Raw genomic sequence first — 22,969 nt, 5'->3', positions numbered from 1 at the left:
CTGGACCTACAGAACAGGTGTCTGGTTGGACAACTTGTCTATTGGCCAAAGCCACAAGGCTTCACTTACCTGTTTTAAAATGTTAGTTAACAAGTTAAAATAAGAGATATATACACACATATGTTTTGTTAGATTGCGGTGTGTTTATAGAACGGCTTTAAGCGAGTGAGCAGATTCTGCCTGGGGCAGCCCACAGCTCGTCTGGGTTCCCTGTTCTGCTGGTGTCTGTGGGGAGGGAGTCACGGAACCACAGGATTCTGGAGGGGGAGCTGAACCCGCCGAGCATCCCCCGGCTGTCACCCCTCCACGGCAGGGACACGGCGTTGGGCACCGCGGTGGCACCGGGAGGGCTCTGGGGACAGTGCCTGGGTGAAGAGCATCTGTGTTTGGGACCTGTTACCCTCCCGGACCAGCTCCGTTCTGCACCGTGCTGGATCTGCTGCTTTGGTGCATTGATCACATTCAGGAAACTGTTGGCATTTGCGTTTAAAATTTGACTATTGCATATAGCGCAAATTATAGAAATAGGCAAATAGGCAAATTATAGAAAAGATTTAATGAGCACTGAAGCTGGGCAGTTTATTCCGTTTTTTCCCCTCTTTGTGTATGCAGCGTGTCTGCATCTCCCCAAGCTGGACCCGCCTTGGGCAGCGTTCACATCCTTTGGGCTCCACAGCGTTTGAAACTCTTGCACCCCAACGTTAGTGTTTCTTCAGAAAATACGTGGAATATCATAATCACAGAATAGTTTTATTTGGGAAGGAGCCCCAGAGGTTGCTTAGTCCAAGCCCTTGCTCAAAGCTGGGCTGCAGGGTCTCTCTGGTGGCGGGAGAGAGAAACATGTTGATTCCTGCTGGTGGGAAATCATGGTGTGACTGTTATTTATGTTATCCCTGGTTTTAATTTCCATATATCCCTATACTCCCCCAAAATGCAGACACTGAATAATATCTCATTGCATTTCTCTTCTTGTTTTTTTTTGTGTTACAGGCCAACGGACACAGTTTTGTACATATGGAACACGAGAAAGCTGTATTACTACTGAAGAGTTTCCAGAATACAGTAGACCTAGTTATTCAACGTGAGCTTACTGTCTAAATATTTTTTTATAAATACTAAATACGTCTAGCCAGATCTAATGTTCAAACAGATTTATACATAGGAAACAAATTTTTGCCAATTGCTGGACCAATGGCAAACGGTAGTGCCAAATGTATAATACTATATGTTAGTACCAATCATCTTGGAAAAAAATATATAGACGATATAAATATATTGTTCATGTGGCTATGTATTAGTTTTAATTGTCAGCCTCTGGCTGTGCATTGGTGCGTTTTTTTAATCAAGTTACTTCTTAAAGTCAATTTCATATGATTTCAAAACACAGAAGCACATACAAATTCTTTAGGAATTCTGCTGTCCATCAGAAACACTGCCTCAAAGTTGTATATGCCTTTATAAAGATAAAATATATTAACCTGTACTTCCCATGAAATATTTCTATCATGTCTCATACAAAAAGTATAGAGAAAAAATATTTTCATAAACACCTCAAAGAAAGTATATATTAAATTAAATTTAATAATTTTCATTTATTTTCAATGCAAAGATATTATATGCCTTATGAAAATACCTGTACATATGCAGTGTGTATAGCTGGCTCCATATTAATTAGTGAAAATATCACTATACAGGGTGAGATACTTAATAAATTCTACTGTCAACCGTGGGACCTAGATATAAATAACATACATGAGAATTGGTCAGTTCCCTCTGTTTGACGCTTTAGCTGATCCCATGGGAACACGCTCAATGGACAAACCGTGAGTTTAGGCAGGTGTGGTTCAGAAATGGAAGAAGGTTGTGATGGGTGGCAGTAAAACATCTTTCATTGCTGCTAATTTTATTATCTAACTTTTTAATTTAAAATTATAAGCCCTTTACTCCCCTGCCCGTTCCCCCAGCCCTACATTGTTGTGTGTTTTCGCTCTGGTCCAGGCTGTGCTCGCCCCTGCTTGCTATATTCGCCGTCAGGGAGGCTTTAACCTTTATCAGGTCCTTTCTTTGAGCTGAGGTCTCTGAAATGAAGGGGAGCAGATTTGATTTAAGATGTGTTGAGTGGCAGGGTGAGCATCCAATGATGCTGAGCCTGGGACGAACTTTCCCAGTGAAATACACGGTTTGAAAACCCTTTGGGTCAAAGTCCTGGCGCTGGTCCCAGCAGAGAATTGTGACAGCACAGAGTTCTGCACAGCTGCTGGTGGCGCAGCAGCTCGAGCGTCCTTCGTGTTTGTAACTGACAGCAAGGCGGATAAACACTAGAAAACCTCCCCACCGATGTTTGGAGGGTCCCCAGTTTGCGTTGACCCTGTGACAGGTGCAGTGGGTGCAGGGGGAGCATCGAAACACCCCAAAAATCCCGGGTCAGAGCGGAGAGGAGCTGCGGATCGGGGCACAGCCGGGAAACCCTTCTGCTCTTCCCAGCGCGTGCGCGCCAGTGGAGATAATTACACTCCCAATTAAACTAAGCTTCAAAAGACAATGGTGCCATTATGTATAAAGCCCTGTCTGCTCTGTGGATGCAGAGGGATGAAAATCCTTTTGTGGGGCTCTGCTGCTGTCCTGGACACGGTGCCATCAGCATCCCCATGAGCTGCTGTGTCCCCAACATCCTGACGCGCCCCTGTACCAGGAGCTCCCGCATGGGTGGGCGAGGGGCTTAGGCCAGGCTTGAGGCAAACCAGACGAAGTCCCCAGAGATAAACCTGCTGAGGTCACCCTGTGCTTTGTCTCTGGCTGCTGTCCCAGCCTGGCTCTGCTGGTTTCTCCTCTCCCTGCGCTCACAGCACCGCACAGAGATGGGGGCTCAACCCCTGCGGGGCGCACAGGGACGTGTAAAATCCTCCCCCAGTGCTGGTCGTGACTGCTAAAGATGAGGTTTTCCAATGAACCCAGGCTTCCCCAGGCTGGCTCAGCTCTGGGAAAGGCTTGTTCTGGTCAGGACAGAGAGGGTCGTATCGTGAAAACCACCTGTGCACATAGGAGAGATAAAGTACCCCATACATAAAAATCACATTACAAATTAGTCAGTTAGGGGGTAGAGTAGAAACTAAGTCCTAATATTGTTATGAAGCACAAGCTTTTTAATTGTTTGGATTTGTTTTTCCTTTTTTTTCCTTTGTTTCCCTGGCTCTGTGGCAGCTGCACCCGCGCTTGGCTCCAGGGGACACCCCACCTCTGTGCGGGTGTTTGCATCTCCCTTTTGCTCCTCCATCAACAGCAATGATTAACTTTATTAGTATAAATATTAACGAAACATCAATTCCGAGCTGGGCGCACAGGTTCCTGTATCGCAGGAGTTTCACTCGCTCGGTGCAGTTTTCTTGCTGAGAGCTGCTGTCCCATGGGCACCGCATGAGCCAGAGCAGCCCCGCTCCTCCCAGCACTTACAATGTGAGTAAATGATGTGGTGGTATTCAGAACATAAATTTAAATAACTAATATTTTTCAGTAAATCAAAATCTCGGTACCACAAGCTGAAAAAGCTTGCTCAATTCACGCGATTGGATTGTTATCTGCTCAATTTTTCGAGCTTTCCATTTTCCATCACAAGAATGTGGTTTTATAACGTGCCATCAAATCCCATGGGCTCTGGGAAGGTCCATCTGAAACTTTTCCAATATTCATGGCATTTCAGAGGCAAACTGAAATTTGTAAGTCCTTATTGCCCTTTAAAGAAAGAAATAGGGTTTGACATACCATTTATAAAATTGTAGACACCTACATACCTTTTAGTTAATTATACGTTGAATGGGAATGAGGTCCCTTAATAGACATTTAGGCACCTCAGTTCCCCTGTGGAGCTGCCTTTGTCTTTTCCTGCAGAAAAGCCCTTTTCTGCGTGTGCCCACACAGCCTGTTCCCCTGCGGAACAGCCCCAAATCCTGCCCAGGACTCTACTTTGGGCTGCAAAAACCAGATTCCGCACATAGCACCAGAAGCGTGGGGAGTTGCAAGTGCAGGAGGGACGATGAGGGCTCTGCCTCTGGACCTTGAACCAAGGGACTAACTGAGAGGTAAAAATGGGGAAACGGGAGAAAATCAGGTGAGCTTCAGCGCTTGTTCGGACTGAGTTTTGTGCGCGGCTGTTTTTCCATGTGATGTTTTTATCGGATCTCAAGCGCAGCGGCACAGTCAGTCAGGCTGTGTTTCAAGACTGCTGGGTGCTTTCATTGGTAGATTATAATGGAAAGGAAATTACAATAAAACTGAGCGCAGTGAAGTCCTTCACTCGGCCAAAACTCCACCGGCTCCACAGAGGGACTTGACGGAGAGTTTGGAGATTTAACACCAACCCCCACAGCCCCTCAAATATTTTCATTCTTTTTATTCCAATTGGCAGAATTGATGTTTACATAGGACTAATAATATTAGCAATTAAAATTACTTTAATGGGACTACTTAGGATTTTTACGTTAGTTCTTGAAAATGACTTGTACCTTTTGTCTTTTTCGGAAGGTCTCCTGTAACCTGACAGACACAAACACGACCAGGTTTGCAGGTCGGGTACCAGGTTAAGTTTATGCTTTGCACATGGTTATGATATTATTCATTTTTATTTACTATATATGAAGTAGAAATCCCATGTGGGCCCAGACCAGTGGCCAGGCTGGTGGGAACACGTCTGCTTTTCTGCAGCCTTGTCACAAGGCTGCTCTTAAGGGGGAGGAAAAAAAAAAACTGCTTCCAAAATACTTTTCTTATTTAGAGGAAAAAAAAGCCCAGCGCCAGGAAGCCTGCAGGACTCCCCACTCTTTGTAATTTCCCCATTTTGCAGTTTGTATCTGGGTGTTGATGAATGACGAAATTGAGAAGCCAGTTGTTCATAATATCTCTCATTTAACATCCTCAAAGCTGGTTTGATGTTTTCCAAGATAATTTGTAACGTGGCCCTGTCTGCACACGTGTCTCATGGCCCCGCGCAGCTCCCGGGGTGGGGACAGGTCAGGGTGTCCCAGAGGGACTCAGCGCAGGGACCCGGGCAGGACCGGGCCATGTGTGTGACACCCCGTTTGTCTCCAAGGCACGTGCGGTGTGTCCGTGGGGCAGTGAATGCCGTGATTGCCAGGGGTTCGTGGGAAAGGCTGAGTGGCCTTTTGCTGAGCGGGGATGAAAAGACCTTGGAAACCCTGCTGCAACAGCTGTATTTTTAGCTCATACAGGAGCCTCTGCAAAGTGAGCTCCTGTGCTCTAGAACACCACTGAACTTCATGAGCCAAAAATTCAGCTGAAAATTACAGTAGGAAATGTTCAGGAGATTGGTTTGCTGCTGCTAATAAGCACTTTGAATGTAAAGATGTTCCCTGGTTAAACCTCTCTGGCTTGTAATATAGCATCTAATTACCTTATGCAATGGAAAAAAAAAAGCTTGTTTAAAGAAATGTGTATATATGTGTATATATCTGATAGAGATATATGCAACAGCAAATGCACAGGCAGTGTTACGTGCAAACCTACCCATTTTGATGTGCTCGCATGCAGGACATGGGCTCAGGAGCTGAGCGAGGCTCATTGCCGGGTAATGGGGCTCAGGGTGTTGATTTCGGGGGGCTCGGGGGGTTAGTGCCGGGTCTGTGCCCTCCCAGCTCCTCCCCACCCTACAGGAACGGGTCTGACCCGCATGTCCCTTTGCCGCTATCCCAGCCAGGTGCAGGGGGTGAGCAGCCCCCATCGTGGGGTCACCACCTACCTCAGCAGCACTTGTAACCAGGGGGATTTCACAGTTAGAATTTCCAAATGTGAATGAAGTTTGATGTGAAGGTTGAGCTCCCTGCCACTGAGCACCCACAGCCCATCCCGCCGCAGCGCCCGTTCCCCTCCTCTGCCTTCCAAAATTCCACTTTGAGCAAGCGCACAAAGACGTACCATTGTGTTTCAGGCACTAAGGATTTATTTCACGTGTCAGCCATGCCGGTGTGAGCAGAATACAACGGACCGATACAACTTTCAGGCCAGTAGTTTGGACAGGATAGGAATTAGGTGGTGGCTTGGTTTTGTTTTGCACACTGTTGGGGATGGTGGGCGGCACTGCGGCAGCACCTGGGGAAAAGCAGATTTCGTCAGATGGTATTTGCAAATCATAGAATTTAAATAGTTTCTCTTAAAAACATAAATAAAAAGCCTTTAGCCCATGCCCTTCCCGGACAGTTCCAGCCAAGGTTCTGGAGTGACATCCCTGCATAGCGTAGGAATTCCTGGGGCCTTCTCGGCTCTGTGCCCGCAGATCCCAGCGCTCAGCCCTTTTCTACTCGTGAGTACTGTATCCCGGGCCGAACCAACAGCTTACTTTATGAAAAATTTTACCATTTTATAAAAGACATGTTTAATTATGATGGAGATGGCTGTATTGTAATTAATATTTTGAGATAATTGTGATTTTGAGCTTAAATTATATACAGAAAAATGGTCATTTTTGTATGTGTCAAAAGATTGCTATATTACAAATGACTAACTGTACTTTTCAGTTTAATTACGGTATTAATGTAAATAAAGCTGAATGAAGAAATATTTACTACTTTATTAACATAGATTGTGAATGTACTTAATGTTTTTTGCAGTATAAAGACTTCCTGAACTTGAAAGCTGCTTCATTTTATGTGCAAAAAGGTACTTCAAAAATTCTATTTTAAATCTATTGATTCAGTGCAATCAATTATATTGTTAGTTAATTTGCACATGCAGGTTGTATCCTTCCAGTTTTCTTTCATGTATGACACTTATCCGTAAGGTGTATATTGTGTTTCGAATGCATTTTGCAGATGCTTCTGTACATAAAACAAATACAGGGACTAAACCAATGCTGTGCAGTGTATAGCAGAGCCATTTTTCGGCTTTGGTGTACCCAACTTTTTCAGTATTTAAAAAAAGTGTTTTGAATAACATTAAAAAGTCTCTTTATTGTATAAATAATAAAAACGTCACCTTATTGTAATTCATTTCTGTCATCTTTTACTCTTGGAAAGGATCTGAGGTTTCCAAAAATGCTGTTGTGCAAGTCACAGGAAGCCAGAGTCACTGTTCTTCCTGCACAAAGACGCAATCACGTATGTTTCACGTTTTACCCCGTCCCTCTCCTGGTGGAGGTTTTTCCAGGTGTCCGCAGCTCTGCTCCTCTCGGGGTCACGTCCTGCGTGTGCGGTACAGACACCTCCACTCCTCCCCAAACCTGGAGATCTTGAGCATGCATCAAGTGTATTTTACATTCATTCCGGACACATTCAGAACTGGGACAGTTTAATGCTGACAAAAAAAGAAAACCAACCCAAACCCTCCAACAGGAAACTTTATTGAATCAGTGCAGCTACTAACAGCAACCACCTTTTGCTTATTTTCTATGAGACGCGCATGGGTGCGGCACATGTCGTACCATGTCCTCAGCACCGTCACACAGCTTGAGGGGTCAAGTGTTTTATCACCAGTAGCCACTTTTTGGAGGCAGCACCAAAGAGGGATAAACACCTTACAGGAGATTGTAAAACAGGTACACAAAATCAAAGTGCTTACTTCTGCCTTTTGCTCAAATACTTTGATGTTGACAATTCTTTTAAAAATTATCTTAATTATAGAAAAAACATCGTTGCTATTACTGACAGCAGCTTTTAACAGCATTCTTGATTACAAAGTGTAAACTTATATTGTGGTATTTCAAAATGCACTCCTGCTACGTGCAGCCTTGAGGGAAAAACGTCCCATAGGTGAGTTCTTAACATGCAAATTACAACCAATATTAAAACCAAGCAGCCGGGGCAGTAAAACCTGGCAGCGCTTGGTCAGACAGGTTCCTTCTGTTCCTGTCTGTCTGTCCTGCGTCACGCAGGGATCTGGCTCCTCAGGTACTCCAGCACCGCGGCTGTTCCCTTGGCCAGGACGGCTGCACGGGGTGTGCGGAATGGGTTGCCTTCCAGCAGCAGGGTCCTGGAGAAACGGAGAGCATGAGCTACTCATATAAAGGTTTTTCCTTGTACCAACACATTCACAGGTTTTAAAATCTTTTGAAATTCATAATTCCTCCTCTCTTCTACTAAAAGAATTTCAATTTCTGCTTTCCTAGTTCACACTAACTTATCTTCTTGAGAGACATCTGAATTTTAATTTATGCTAATAAATCAGTGCTGGTCCATTATTGTAGACACATACCACACACATCCTGCTTCTTTCACAAACCTCTGCCAGAGGAGTGAGAAAATGAACTTCTGACATACAGAAATGGCACAGTAAAAGGGGAAACTACATTCAATCCTAACCCTCCATTTCCCAGCTTAGCTGCTGGTCTGCTAGTCCTTGGTGCACATAAATCTCTGTGGAGGTTTTTGTTTTGGGGGAAGGTGGTGTTTTATTTTGTATTTTTGAAGTCCCTCTGGAAAGTGTCCTTAAAGGGGAAAACCACAGGGACCAGTGATTTGTCGTCTTTGACGAGAATCATCACTTGTGCATAACTGTCTATTTTGAGGTGTACAATGACAGGATATTCAGGCACGGCTCTCTGGACATTCTTTAGAGAGGGTTGGTCCTGCCTCTGTCATATTAACACGAGTTACACAGGTAAGGAGCTAAATCTGCACTGGCTCAGCTGGTCTATAGGTGCACCAGCAGTGTCTGTACGTACCGACAAGGTAAATGACATAGATTTACACAAACCTACATATATATATATATATATATATACATAAACCTGGTCACCAGTTAGGATACACACCTCAGAGTTTCACAGTTTCCAAGCTCTGGTGGCACCTGCAGGAGGTCATTGTTCTGCAGATCTAGCGTCCCCAGCTTGTCCATGTTCTTCAGCTGCAGGGGGTCTATGGACCCCACCTGATTGTTGCTAAGCAGGATGGTTTCCAGCGCTACCATGCGATACAGGACGCTGGGAAATACTTTAAATCTTCGGGAAGAAAAAGGAAGCAAACCAAAGAAAGTCAGAAACAGGGCATTAAAAGAATTAGCAGCCTTAAAAATCAGAAGGTGTTTTAGCTCCTGTTAGTTCAGAGCTGCTGTATTATGGATGCCAAAGGGCAGCCCTGTTGGAATCCAGTATTTGATATATTGTTCACAAGATTGTTCTGATCTCTTTTTTTAACCAGTCTCTCTCCAAATGTTTTGTGGTGGTAAGTTCCAAAAATAAATGACCCATTGTGTAAAGAAGTACAGGCACTTCCTCTGTGTTAAGCTCACAGCTGGTGATCAAGTGCCTTCTCCTTCTTACATTGTATTGAATTCAGTCCATTGAATATATATATATATATAAATCTAAATAGTTGCTTACCTATTAAAAGAAAGATTTATTATTTGCAGTCTTGCCAGTGCCTCCATTTCCTCAGGTAAAGACGTCAAAAAATTATTTCTGTGGAGGAAATGAAGACAAACAATAATCACTAACTTCTATGAAGTTTCAGTTAAGAATCCACAGAGACAGAATACACATATTTATCAGTGCTAACATGCTGTCTTAAACCAATTAATTGCTTCAGAAATGGGTCAAGACCATGCTCAAGTACAGACGCTACCTAATGCAAGCCAAGTTTGCATTCTCATTCCTGTCAGCAGCAGATTTAAGTCTGTTCGCTTAAGATTCTTGAGTATTTCAAAGCATCCAACAGCTCCACAAACCCGTTTGGCAGCTCAGCTCCTCGCGTTTCAGAGGAGCTTGTGAAACTGCCCAGATCTTGGTGCCAAAGCGAATCAGTAGAATAACTCTAAACATCTTCAGAATACCTTTAGCCTGGTACCTGGTTGCTGTTAAGCTCATTTATGCTGCTGTTTCCCACCACGGGAAGCCGTTTAGAAGCTTCTTATATACAAAGAAAAGAGGGGTTTGTAAGGACAAACACAGTATCTCCTGAGGGTGACACAGGAACATACAGACCACTCACTGCGAGACACCAGACTTAGACCTACGTGACTTTAAACCCAACCAAAGTAAAAAACCTGTCCCTGCAATGGTGCTTTGCCATTTCTCATTCTGTGAAACACCAAAGACAACAAACGCCAGCGAGCTGGTCAGGATGTCTAAGCAAATGCAATGAGCATTTTTCAGAAGCAGCAAAGGTGAAATGACAGTAAATAACTAAATAACAAATAACATCCCTACAGTGTGCCTTCACTGCACCACTTTCAGCCACCCTCCAGGATTCTCTGCTGGGTTTGGGGGAGAAGAGGCTGTTTTTAGATAGCAACTTAACATCCCTGAGACCCTTTCATGCCTCAGACAAGACCTTTCATCACAGCCAAGTCTCAGAGCTCATCCACTTGGTTTTTGCAGTTTTCTTTAACCAATGCCTAAATCTGGGGCACTTGCTATTTCAGATCTGCCGGCCACTCAGCTGTCACGGAGGCATTTTGGGAAATGAAAAACTATTTCAGCACTGCTATTCCACTGTAACAGATGGCTGGTTTGGAAAGGCATGAAAATCAGTTACTGAGAGAGAGAGAGTCCAACACACATCACAAACCTGATATCCAAATGTGTCAATTTGTGGAGCACACAAAGCTCCAAGGAAATAGATGAGATTCTATTGAAGCCAAGGTTGACATCACAAACCGAGTCCTTCAGCTCCACAATCCTGAAACCAAATATGAATATACTCCTGTCATGGAAGCTCACATTTGCATTATATTTTCTAAGTTACTTAAAAAAAACCCAAAAACCAAAAAACAAACTGTTTTATTCTATAAATCAAGGACACCGTGTTTCTTGACATTTCTGAAGCAATTTTGTGGAGCGAAGATAATGGAAACTCTACCTGTGAAAGCTGCCTGTCCTGGAGTCTTACTCCTCATGTAAATACATCGGTTTTTTTTTAAATTTTCTCTTGCTGATTAGGAGAGCAAATTTTACTCAACGCAGTTAAGAGCTATTTCAGGAACTACGGCACAGATGCCCATCGCTGCCCTCTCCTTGTCTTGTACATGTTTTAACAAAAAGACCATCCATCTTAGCAGTGAAACAGAACAAGATTATTTTATTTCAATTTTTCATCTCTGTTCCACTTTCTGCTATTACAGATGCCAGGAAACAGCATTCTTGCTCCTTCTTGTAAAAGGATTTATATTAAGATGTTTTGGTGTGAAGTATTTAACAGCTCAAAAAGTTAGCCTGTTGTATCTCTGTAAAACAGAATCTCTGTTTTAGCTCTAAAAACAAGGTAATTAAACGAACTAAATGCTCCTCTCTCCTATCTGGATGCAAAATGAATTCCATGGCATCAGCAGCCACACACCTACACCTTCCTCCTCAGGGAACACAAAAGCACAGGAGGCACAAGCATTACCTCACTAAACTGATTTTCTACAAACTGTACTGAAAAGAGGCTTTTTCCTATGAGAAAGAGATGGCACCTCTGCAAGTTCTATGGACTAAAGGTTAAACATTCAGCACACTTGAGTCCAAGAACAGAAATAAGTTACCCCCACAAATGTAGTGGTATCCTTAAAAATCAGCTTTCAGGATTTTCTTGGGCTACTAGAGATGCAATAATTTTCCTCCTTACACAAAACGACTATTCACTCTCATTAGTGTCAACAGAAAGCTTTTCCTTGATTGAGGATGAAGTGACAATCACAGTAATATCAAGTGCTGTGTGACAGGACACAAAACCCATCAAAAAAAGAAGTACAGAAATTGTTCAGGCTTCCTTAAAAAAACCCACAAACGATTATGCTATCTGAATAAACCAAATTTAAATAGAACCTCAGCTATTGTACAACCTATCGCCAAATAAAGTGGTGAATCCACACAGATTATCTTGCTGTGGGAAAAAGGCAGCTTTATAGAGGAAACAACAAGACACTGCAGTGAAGTAGAGCACTTGATTATGATTGGAAGCCACATCAGTTTCTCCTCATTCATTTCAACAATGCTGAGCAAAGCAAGATGACAAACATGTCATGCACTGAGGGTGGCCAAGCTGCTTTTCCTGCAGTCCCTGTGTTGATCAATGAACCACCTGTGTGCTGCCCCTTTGAGAAATGCAAGAGGATTTTTCAGCATCTCACTTATACTTTCATTGATGTGTCCAAGTATATTCACACATATACACAGCATAAAGTGTAGATACACTTGATCAGAAAAAAACCACAAGATGCTGAGGAACAAGCATAGAAAATAAACAGCGAAAGATCTTTATAAATGTACCTTGGAGGAACTTCACTCAGCTGGTTTTTGCTGAAGTTGGCAGTGGTGACAGGATGGCTTCTGACCGCATCAAACATTTCATCGGGAATCACGGCTGCCTGCTTCTCACTGGACAATGACATGGACTTAGCTCACTAACACAAGTTCAGCATTTCCTACTTATTAACAAGACATTTTCACCTTCTTTTAGAAAAAAGAGGAGTAGTAGAATAGATAGGTAAATATCTACAGTTTGAAGTCCTCAAAGGACTGCCCAGCCCTTTCACCACCCCCAGCTCCCAGCAGGACTGTGCATTTCACTCAGCACTTCTCTGCAAACAGGGTTTTGTTCCCCCTTTCCCAACCTAACATATTGCTGGTTACATTTAAGAAATAACTGAAGAGATATTCACCCACTACAAGATGTGCTAAGACTTAATGAAAATTGCTAAAGAAATTTAAAAGGTACTAAAAGCACCTGAAGGTATTAAGCATTTCAGTGAGTTAAAAGGAAAGTCACCGTGGAATATTTGATAATACAAAGAAATAATTAAAATACCCCTGCAATTCAATTCTGCCTCTTCCTGAGCACACAAATTAAAGTGAAAAATGCACAAATGCAGCAGGATTTGCAGACACTTTGGTACATATCGTGAAGGGTAAAAGAAATAGGAAAGTGTTCTTACAACTTCAGAAAAATAGGTAGTATTTCAAAACAGATACCTATATTCCAATAATTTGAGTGAGGTTATGGCGTGCATGTTGATCCTGGACTCGCTGGGAAGGGTCATGGCTGTCACCGGGGGCTCTCCAGCGGGGCTGGGCTCGTCTAGAGAATACAGAGACACAGTCACAGAACTGCCAGCAGATGCAGTGCTCTGAATGACCCAGATGGCCGCAATTATAACTAAAATATTGATAGAAACCCCCATCACTCCCTCCTCTGTAGAGTGCATTTTGCTATCTGCAATCCAGGTGACAAAGCTATGGGCAGGGCAAGGCCACGTGGAATATTTAAGAAATGCGAGAGATTAAACCCGCTGTTCTGCACACCTGAGCGGTGGCATCACACCCCAGGGGCTCACACACCTCACTAGGGGAAAGGATAATAAAAGCAACTTCTACTAAAAAAATGGAACAAAACTCCATGGAAATTCAGCAGCATTCATGAATAAAAGTCTACTAACAATTGCACTCAGTCCCAACTAGTTATCCCTTCATTAATAAAGGCCAAAAACAAGCAAAAAGAGGCCTTGCTCCAATTTCAGCCTCTACAGAAACAGGACTGTGGCTGGTTCAGCTTCAAATGAGACACCGGAACAGCTAAAATCACAGGCACTGTTGTACATGCAACACATTAGCTAATTTTATCATCCACAATTATATTATTATAGTTCACCACATAAGCTTCTGAGTACGCACTCTAGCATCCAATTCATTTATGTCAAGTTAATAATGTGTCAGATTTGCATGGAACCTGACATTTTGAAGCAATTTTTTATGCTGCAGTAACCTAATTAATACTGCCATCCTCTGGCATGCGGCAAAAAACCCACTTGGCAAAAAAGAAAATGCACACATACCATTTTCAATACAAGTTGCCTGCAGGTATTATGAAGGCCCCTTCTAAATTAAGAAGTTCATCATTTTGTGCCATCTAAGTGCAGCATAATCATTTCCATATTAACACGACCAGTGAACTCAGTCATTTTGCCTACTTTATGTTTTAAACGTTAAGATGAAGATTTCTAAAGATGGCAAACTGAATTCCTGTTTTCAAATAATTTAATCTCCCCAGCATGAAAGTTACTTAAAGACTCTGACAGCCTGTTTCCTATATAAAAAAATAAACTTTCATCTCCGCTATTTTGTTTAGGAAACACAGAACAACAAAAAAAACCAAACAAAAACCACAAACAAACAAAACAAAAACCAAAATATCTCAGTCAAATTAGAAGCCCAGGAAAGTGACTTGAGCGTGCAAAAGCAACTAGCAACTTTTTGTTCCCTGTTTTAATACTATCGGTTTATTTTTACAAAGTACCACATTTCTTAAAGAAATGTGATACAGAATTATCTAGGCAGTCCACAGTGGCAGAGAGGATTCTGCAGAAAGCACACAGCATTTGCACAGAGAAGTAATCCCTTTGAAATATTTCATCTCATTTTCTGCTTTATGACTTTCTAATTATTTCCATAGGACATGTTGGGATCAAGACTATTAGATAGTAGAAAGATGAATTCTAACAGGCCAGGACTAGAATGATGTTTAAAATAATCAGTTACTTTCTTTCCCAAAAACTTATTATATTCTTAGCCAGCTGCAGGGCAGTTTTCATGGCATCACCCAGACTTTTCCATGCACATACGCTCTAGGAATCGCAGGACTGTACTGCCCGTGTTGTTCAGGAATTAATAATACAGAATACATCTGCAAAACCCTACCTGCTTCTCTATACCATGACCAGGGCAGCAGACAGATGGCAAGCTTGAAAAGAACCCCTTCTGTAAACTCCTCGTGAATGTTTAGGGGAAAAATAAAAAAGCTACTGGAATTCCTCATGCAAAACACATAAAGGGACCGGGGAAAAACGCTTCAGATTATTTTTCTAAATTATAATCCTCAATAATGAATGTTTGTTATTTGGTTTTATCTAACAGAATAAGAAACAGCACTAAAATAGTAGAGCAAACTGGTAAGTGAAGAAAACTGTATTATTGCAGAAAACTGAAGGATAACTGGATTGAAACAGCTAATCTTCATAGGTTCTACCTGAATTTCTCATTCTCATTAAAATGCAATGCAATGGAAGAACATACCTTGGATTTTGCTTCTTAGATATTTCAGAAGTTCCTGTGTGCCTTTCTTCAAAGAAAACACAAAAGGGAGGTCAATAAGCATTTGCCAGCCAGTGTTTCCACAGCTGCATAACGACACAGGTGGAGCCCATGGCACTGCAGACTATAAAAGCCACCTGATGCTTTCCAGAGAAAAACCCTCTTTGAAGCAGTGTATGAATTTGCCTACTTACAATTTTATTTATTCCAGTTGAAAAATTCCAATCCCACGTCACTACCTCAGGCTCCACATTTTTAGTTTTTATCTGAAGAAGTTAGCCAGTTCCAAGAACAAGTAAAAAATGTTCAAATGAACTTAATCTCCTCTTTAAAAACGTCTAGCATGATTATGCTTTGGGGAAGAAATATAAAATTTGTCAAGGAAGTTGACTGCTCAGTGTTCCAGGAACTTTTTATGTCCAAAATTACAAACTCTGGGTAAAACACTTCAGCTGACACAATTTGCGTGAATTTTTAACAGCTGGATTCTCCAAAGATTTGACCTTCACTCCTCTCATAGCAACTTCTGCTGGTCAAACATTATCTGCACAATCTATGAGCCATTAAACATAATCTCACCCATAGCTTTTATGATAAAGCTATGTTTTCCTTACAATTTTACACACTTCTCCTTGATACTTTAAAACCAGGGACTGACCTGAAGTGCTGAATATGAATTAATATTTCTCATTCCAGCTGACAACTATATTATACACAGTAAGAGACTGAATGACCTGAATGCAGAGGGGTTGAAGGAAATGAAGGGGAAGGGGAAGGACTCTCACAAGGAACCTGCTGAGATAACACAGAGACAAAAGAATCCGTGCCTGCTAGGCTACACTTACCCCAGTCCCCGCCAATCCTCAGTATTCACCTGCTGCTAAGAAGCGTCTGGGGAACCCTACAAGTTTTATCAATTACTCCTCTAAATCAAGTGCAACAAAATCTATATAGGCATATAAAATTGCAGTTATATGAATTTGCAGTGTTAGGAATGGATCAAGACAGGATAAGTATAAAAGATCATAATGGAATCCTTGTACCTGTCCTTTGCTCAAATGTGAAATATACACGAGAGATTACGCACATCTATGCTCTTAGATTTGAAAGACAGCAAACCCTCAGAAGCCAGGGAATACCAGCACTAAAGTGGGCAGGCAGCACTAACCCAGGTTCCTTTGCATGTGCATTTTAAGCCCACTTTGAACTCTGAAATCATGTATGACTTCCATCTGCAGAACCCAGTTCATTAACTTAGTGCATACAATGCCCACTTAATCAGGCACACGATGTTTTTTTCCCTCTTCTGACAGACATTGCAAAACTTCATTTCAACAGAAAGTCTTCAGTGTTGCTATTTTTAAAGAATCCCAGTGCTCTCTAAACATTTATAACACCGGCAAAAGCACAGAAAAGTAATCTATACCAACAATAAGAAGAGGGGCCTGCTGGAGAGAAAACAAAAGGGAATTCTAGAGTAGCAGTAGTAGTTTTATTTGCAACCTACATTACAGCTTCTGTAGCAATGAGAAACAGGTCCTAAAAAGCACAAAGCACCTTTGTTCCACAGTTCCCAGGGTCTCATGCATCACATCAAACTGCAGTAGGAAGAGCACCCAAACCACAGCACACACAAACTAAAGAGATGGACTAAAGCTGCACCAGCTATTTGAAATCCAGATGTTTTCTAACCTTATTTAATGCTCTGGTTACACAATTTGGTTAACATACACATGCAACACCACCAAATTTGATACACTGTCTAGAGTGCTTACTTGCAGAAGGTCTCTTCGAATGGTTCTCAAAGGATTTCCTTCTAACGCCAGGAATTTCAAATGAGAAAGGTTCCCCAGTGTGTAAGGTAACCTGCAAATGGAAACAACTCATTTCAAAGGAGCTTCAAAACTAAATCTAAACAATTTGCAGTGATTTGTCAGATGGCCTGGTATTCTGAAGTTCAGGTTCAAATAACAAGATACAGAACATATTACATGTAAGAAGGGCGCAGTTTGCTCATAGCATTTACATAACACAGAAAGGGTTCCTTTATTTTATGACTGAGTCTTTTTTTAATCCCATTTTACCAAGTGGAATACATCAGCTATAGAATTAGTTGTCATTAGAGGTCATTAGCTAAGCCTCATCACAGACATAATGCAGTTTTTAATATTACCTACTGATATCATTGTTGGCCAGGTCAAGTCGCTCCAGCTTCTGAAGCAAAGTGATTTCATCAGGAACTGATTTTATCTTGTTGTCTCTAAGTTCCAATACAGAGAGGGAATTCAAATGCTTCAGATTCTCTGCATTTAACGTTTCGATCTGATTTTCACCAGCATGTAATTCCTATGGAAACAAATATCACCCACAATGATGTTACTCTATTAAAATTACTTTATAACTTATTTATCTCCTAAAACATGCATTGGCAAAAACATACAATGACGTGGAGAAAATACACACCTGTGTTTCCTTACATTTGCACATGAAATATCAAAGGCTGTGAAGATCCAGAGACACGAGTCTGAACTGGGCTTTTCTGAAACTGTCACAGAGCCCTCAGGTTTGATTTCCATCCCCAAGCTAGGCATGAATTTGCTTCAGTTTCGTCAAGAACTTGTCAACTACTTCTTTACTCAAGAGGTTCCTTAAATTCCAAGTTACAGGAACTCGCAAGGGCAGCTCTCCGTGTCCCTACTGGAAGTGTTTCACTTAAAATGGAAAAATTCAATGGTTCTTGAGACCAAAAAGAGTGTACACATGCTGCTGGATGCACTAAGGCACAGAGCTTCACTCACCAACATACATTTTGTTAGAAAATGCTGAAATAGCTGGGGATTGTAACAGCTCAGCTCAGAGTTACGCAGAACTAAGAAGGTATCTGCATTCTTGGATGGATTTGGTCAGTGGAAACAGCACAGTGATACAGACCTTCACTGGCCCGCTCATTTGTCTATTAGTTGAGTAACCATATTCTGATGTTATGAGACGAGTGACTTTGAATTTTAAACATGTTAGGAATTAAATATCTGGAAGATCTGACTATCCTAAAAGAAAAAAAAAAAAGTATACTTTCTCTAAAGTTATAAAGAAAAAAATTATCACGAACGAAGTAATTATATCCAGAAAATGTTACTAGAGATAAAAAATAACTGCTGCAAGAAATACTAGATGCACTTTTTCAGTCTTTGCTCTTCTAAATATTTATTTTCCAAATCTGAAGAGTACTCTGCAGATTTGTCTTCCAAATGACCTTAAGACTGACCCATGTGGGCAGTAAATAAAAATGGGGATGTATGAAACAGAGTTCTACACAAAGAACTTCTGATCACAGCAATTCACAAAAATTTGTGTTGAAAGTAACTGTCATTATTTTAACAGTCTCCAGCAAATACATTTGCAGTGTACCAACTATTTCAAACCTTACCTTCAGTAACTTGCAGGAGGGAAATTCTGGTAAGGAACGTAATTTATTTTTTCTCAGATAAAGTTGTTCCAAAGATGCCATAGTCGCTATTTTAGAAGGTACAGTTTCCAGGTAGTTTTTAGAACAATCCAGTTGTCTTAAGCCTGACGAAGTAAATGGACAAGTCACAAATGGGAAAATAAGAGAAAATAAAAGTTGTTTTCTACAGAAGCATAAAAATCTTGGGGTTTATAATAAATTTAACAGCATTTCGTCAACCAGAATTTTGGCAGAAAACAGATCAGTTAACATCAACGTGCCTGAAAACAAGGCATCTTGTTTTTTCATAGAATGCTCTGGAATGCTTTCAGTGGCACTGCCAGACATTAGCTCTTGACAAGCAAGGGTCTGATCTCACAGACCATCTCTGAAAGGTCTGGAGGTAATTTCTGCAGCATCTCTCAATGCTGGCCATCCCCTGCTGCTCCTGTGGATCTGCCACACCTATTAAACATGCACTTCATATCAACCACTAGTCACCTTGGGATTTCACATTCTAATACTAGAAGTCAATTTTGTTACTCTATAATTGGTGTTATTTTTTTCTCTCCAATAATTTCAGCTGTCTCTCATTTATACTTTATTTTCCACTCAAAATGTGAAATAAAGAAAAAAATTGTCGATTTCTTATTGCAGCCTTAAAATTAATAACTTCTAAACAGAATAGTATTAATCCTTAAACTCTTCTGATCATTCTGTGCCCCATTTATCAAGAAATATAAACCACAAGACGACACATAGTAGCTGATCTTTAAAAATAATTCTGGACTAAATTTCTTGAGAATACATTAACACTTGAGAATGTATTTTTCAATCCTGAATAATATGAACTATGTTTCTGAACATGACTACAGAGCTGGCTACATGGCATTTAATAATCTGAGGAAACTAATTTACTTTTCATGGCACTGATATCTGCAGGTAGGCTCTTGAGTTGGTTACAGGCCAAATTAAGTCGCACTAAGTTAATGAGCAAAGCAAAACTTGTTGGAATGTCTGTGAGATGGTTGTTGGACAGATCCTGAAGATTAAAAAAAGAGAGAAAGGTTAGAAATAGAGATGTTTAAAATATCCCATGAGTACTGCTGCTGAAAAATTAATTACTGGCAGAACATTAAAATTAGATGGCTGAGATCTTCAGGATCTCCCAGGATGTGAAAAGAAGAAACAAGTCTCCCATGACTGAGAGATTACAAGGGATCTGATATTTCTTCAAATATTTAGCAAACTAAGAGCAAAACTTGGTTTCAAACAACAAAATAAAGCCCACCGTGTAATAGCTGACAATCTATGGAAGTCACTAGGATATTCACAAAGTTCTACCATTAGCAGTAACAAAACATAGCCTTTCTACGCAAATAAATATTCTTCAAAAAGTTGTAATTTACTAGTTCTTCTAAATTGACAAGCTGCCCAAACCCTGCCGGCAAGTGAGTCAGCTCGTTGTGATGAAGAAGTAGGCTCTTCAAATGTGGCAATTGCGTCAGCTCCTCTGGGATACTTCTCAGTTTGTTGTGGCTGGTATTAAAACACAGAACACAAAGGGAAAAAAACATTACTAAGTAGTTTTAAGAATACAACTGCATACAGAACATTGCTGTTACACACAATGCTATCCAACCAAGAGGTTCACCCCTTGTATCGGCCGGATTACCCAAACCACACACAGCCTGTTGAAATGCAAAGTCTTCACACCCCAGAGCACAGACGAAGTGCACCCAGCATCCCATACACTGGATATTCATGCGGCACAGACCAACTATTAATTGCATCTGCAGTGAGACAGGCTCCAGCAAAACATTCCTGTGCTGCAGCAAAACATCCCCACGCTGCAGCAAAACATTCCCATGCTACAGCACATACACCTGCTGTGCTGGGTACTGTCACCCCTAAGGAAAATCTGTCTCCTACAACTGTGACCACCCTCTACAATGGATTCATTTCCTGGCAGAAATTCATTTTGTGTGTTTGTTTGTTTGTTCAAGAATGCTTTTAATCCTCATCTGAATTTACAATATTACAGCTGGATCTTAATTTGTTTTGGTTTATGTAGTTCACATAGCTGTGGCAGCATACGCTCTTTATCCTCCTGCACAAATTTACAAAATTACTCCAGTAAACATAAGATTATAAACTTTCCAGCCTGAACAAGATCTATACAATTATTTCCAGTGTATCTTATTCATGGCAAAAAATATTTTCAGTCACATCTGCCAGATTAAAGCAAACGTATGTAGACACTGCTTCTGTGTAATTATTAAAAACATCACCATTTTCACCTTCCAAAGTAAGACAGGACTTTGAACACTAGTGACAATAATTCTAACAAACCTAAGATCATCAGTTTTGATCCAAAACTCGGGATTCTCAATATACTTAAAATCTCTAGTTAAAAATCTGAAATTAATTTTCTGAAATAAAACTTGATATACTGCAATCTCTTATTCATACCACAAAAGTCACTGCAATATTTCTCATGCTCCAGTTTTGTAACATGTATTTACCTGACATCAAGTTTCTGAAGATTTTCTAATTGTCCTAAAGCAGAAGTAAGCGATGTCAGTTGATTATCATGCACCTGGAATATAAAGTTTTTAGAATATAGTTACTAATTTGTATCTTGAAGGTTTTCCTTCCCCACTCCAGAAACAAATCAAGCTAACTAATACACAGACTAATTTTGTGCACAAGTAACAGCGATGTACATGCCTCAAATCAATTACCAACAGCAGCACTGCAACTGCCAATCTGGCAAAATTCTGCTGAATTGATAGCAAATGCTGAGAGATTAGATATGAAGGGGGGAGGGAAGGGGGAGTGCAGAAAAAGCAGTTGCATCCAGTAACAGCCCTTCCTTCAGTGTCCACAATAAAACTTCCCAGATCTTTCTATAGATCAGTACCTGCCACCGGTGTATAAACTGATATACTAACAGAGCAACCTGTAACCGTTTCTTCTTTATCCTGAAAAGACACCAGTGTCACCTCTCCACATCCACCACCACAGGGAAATGGAAACAGAGATCTAAGACCATGTTTTCCCACCTCCTCCAGAGAGGACAGTGGCACCACAACATGATCATCGGACTTACATCCAGAACAGTGAGTGCAGGCAGAAGTTTGACATCCTCTGACAGACTCTGCAGCTTGTTTGAGGCCAGTATCAGCTTGGTCAGGTCTGTTTGCTCCCACCAGCGATCCGCAGCACCAAAAGAGAGATTCTGATAAGCTTCCTCTGGAGTATCCAAATTTATCCGCCACACATGTTGAGGCACTAAATAAATAAACACACGCATCAATTAAATTCTTCTATTTACTCTCAAACTTCTACTGTTGTAATGCTTTTCATATACCTACGGGTCTCTCCCAAACGAAACGACTCTGTGATTTTATGAATCTATATACATATGCACATATAGCCAACTCTATTTCTAGAGACATTTTTCCAGAACTGACAATAACATGCTGTTGGAAATCTGCCAGCAACAGCCACAAGTAAGCTGAGCTGCAAACAAATGGCAGGAAATATTCATGGCTGTTGGTCCCTATTTTTTCAATACTGCCAGGATGACATTGCCAAGCATAGAATTACAGGTTAATGGTTGAAGTTGATGATCTTGAGGGTCTGTTCCAACCAAAATGATTCTAGACCTTTAAGTACAGCTGTTAACCCACCCCTGACACTACCCCACATCCCTGAGAACCTCATCTCTGCCTGTTCAACCCCTCCGGGGATGGTGACTCCACCACTGCCCTGGGCAGCCTGTTCCAATGCCCGACAGCCCTTTGGGGAAGAAATTGTTCCCCACATCCAACCTCAATCTCCCCTGGTGCAACTTGAGGCCGTTTCCTCTGGTCCTGGTACTTGTTCCTTGGGAGCAGAGCCCGACCTCCCCCGGCTCCAAGCTCCTCTCAGGCAGTTGAGAGATCAGAAGGTCTCCCCTCAGCTCCTGTTCTCCAGGCTGAACCCCCCAGGTCCGTCAGCCGCTCCCATCACACTTGTGCTCCAGCCCCTCACCAGCTCCGCTCCCTTCTCTGAACGGAGGCCCAGCGGGGGCACCAAGCTCCCACGAACAGCCTCACCCCATGTCCCCTCGCTCACCCTCGCCGAGGCCACGGCCCGCCAGATTTAACTGCCCGCTCTTCCGTGCCGCTCGGAGCAGCCCCTGCGGCACGGCCGGGCCCGGGTCTGCCTCCGGCCGCCTGAAGCCCGCGCGGGGATCCCCTGCTCTCCGCGCCGCCGCCATCCGTGAGCCAGGGCCGGGCGGGCACCGCCCGCTACCCGCCGCGCAGGCGGGGCCGCTCCACGGGGCTCCCGGTGCTGGCAGCCGCCGACACCGCCCCCCCGCCCGATAGCGCCGCCATTTCCCGCCCGGCACCGACAACGGAGCGGCCCCGGGGCTGCGGGCATAAAGGCATCGCCCCGAAGGGCTTTTGCAGGTGGATGAAGCTGCTGCGGTGCTGAGATGTAGCAGTGTCACCTCTGTGCGACATGGA

The 22,969-nt window shown here is 42.1% G+C and overlaps 2 protein-coding genes across 2 annotated transcripts in view; one reads left to right on the top strand and one right to left on the bottom strand.

Moving 5' to 3' along the window:
• The window catches only part of LRRC7 (leucine rich repeat containing 7), a 136,536-nt gene extending 129,545 nt beyond the window's left edge, over positions 1-6,991 (top strand). Inside the window, 1 exon segment of the mRNA XM_065842604.2 lies at positions 991-6,991. Coding sequence (XP_065698676.2) covers positions 991-1,098 — 108 coding nt within the window. The 3' untranslated portion in view covers positions 1,099-6,991.
• Positions 6,992-7,324: 333 nt separating this feature from the next.
• LRRC40 (leucine rich repeat containing 40) lies at positions 7,325-22,756 on the bottom strand. Its single transcript, XM_065842371.2, has 15 exons — positions 22,575-22,756; positions 21,565-21,746; positions 20,978-21,051; positions 19,862-19,991; positions 19,371-19,494; positions 18,435-18,577; positions 17,181-17,353; positions 16,783-16,873; positions 14,990-15,035; positions 12,893-12,998; positions 12,191-12,298; positions 10,509-10,619; positions 9,323-9,400; positions 8,756-8,941; positions 7,325-7,974 (listed from the first exon to the last, which is right to left on the bottom strand). The coding sequence occupies exons 1-15, from the start codon at positions 22,717-22,719 to the stop codon at positions 7,869-7,871; spliced, it is 1,803 nt and encodes a 600-aa protein (XP_065698443.2). The 5' UTR covers positions 22,720-22,756; the 3' UTR covers positions 7,325-7,868.
• Between the last annotated feature and the right edge of the window lie 213 nt (positions 22,757-22,969).

The sequence above is a fragment of the Patagioenas fasciata genome, chromosome 6 (assembly GCF_037038585.1).
Source record: "Patagioenas fasciata isolate bPatFas1 chromosome 6, bPatFas1.hap1, whole genome shotgun sequence".
NCBI classification, from domain to species: domain Eukaryota; kingdom Metazoa; phylum Chordata; class Aves; order Columbiformes; family Columbidae; genus Patagioenas; species Patagioenas fasciata.
This window is presented reverse-complemented; position numbering and strand designations above follow the sequence as displayed.

Bases quoted from the DNA above. Each gene is read 5' to 3' on its own strand.
- LRRC40 (XM_065842371.2), bottom strand. From the start codon at position 22,719: ATGGCGGCGGCGCGGAGAGCAGGGGATCCCCGCGCGGGCTTCAGGCGG. The intron at 17,354-18,434 runs GTAAGGTTTGAA...TTGTTTCCATAG, and splicing joins CCTCCTGCAAGTTACTGAAG to GAATTACATGCTGGTGAAAA. The intron at 12,299-12,892 runs GTATCTGTTTTG...GTCATTGTCCAG, and splicing joins CTCAAATTATTGGAATATAG to TGAGAAGCAGGCAGCCGTGA.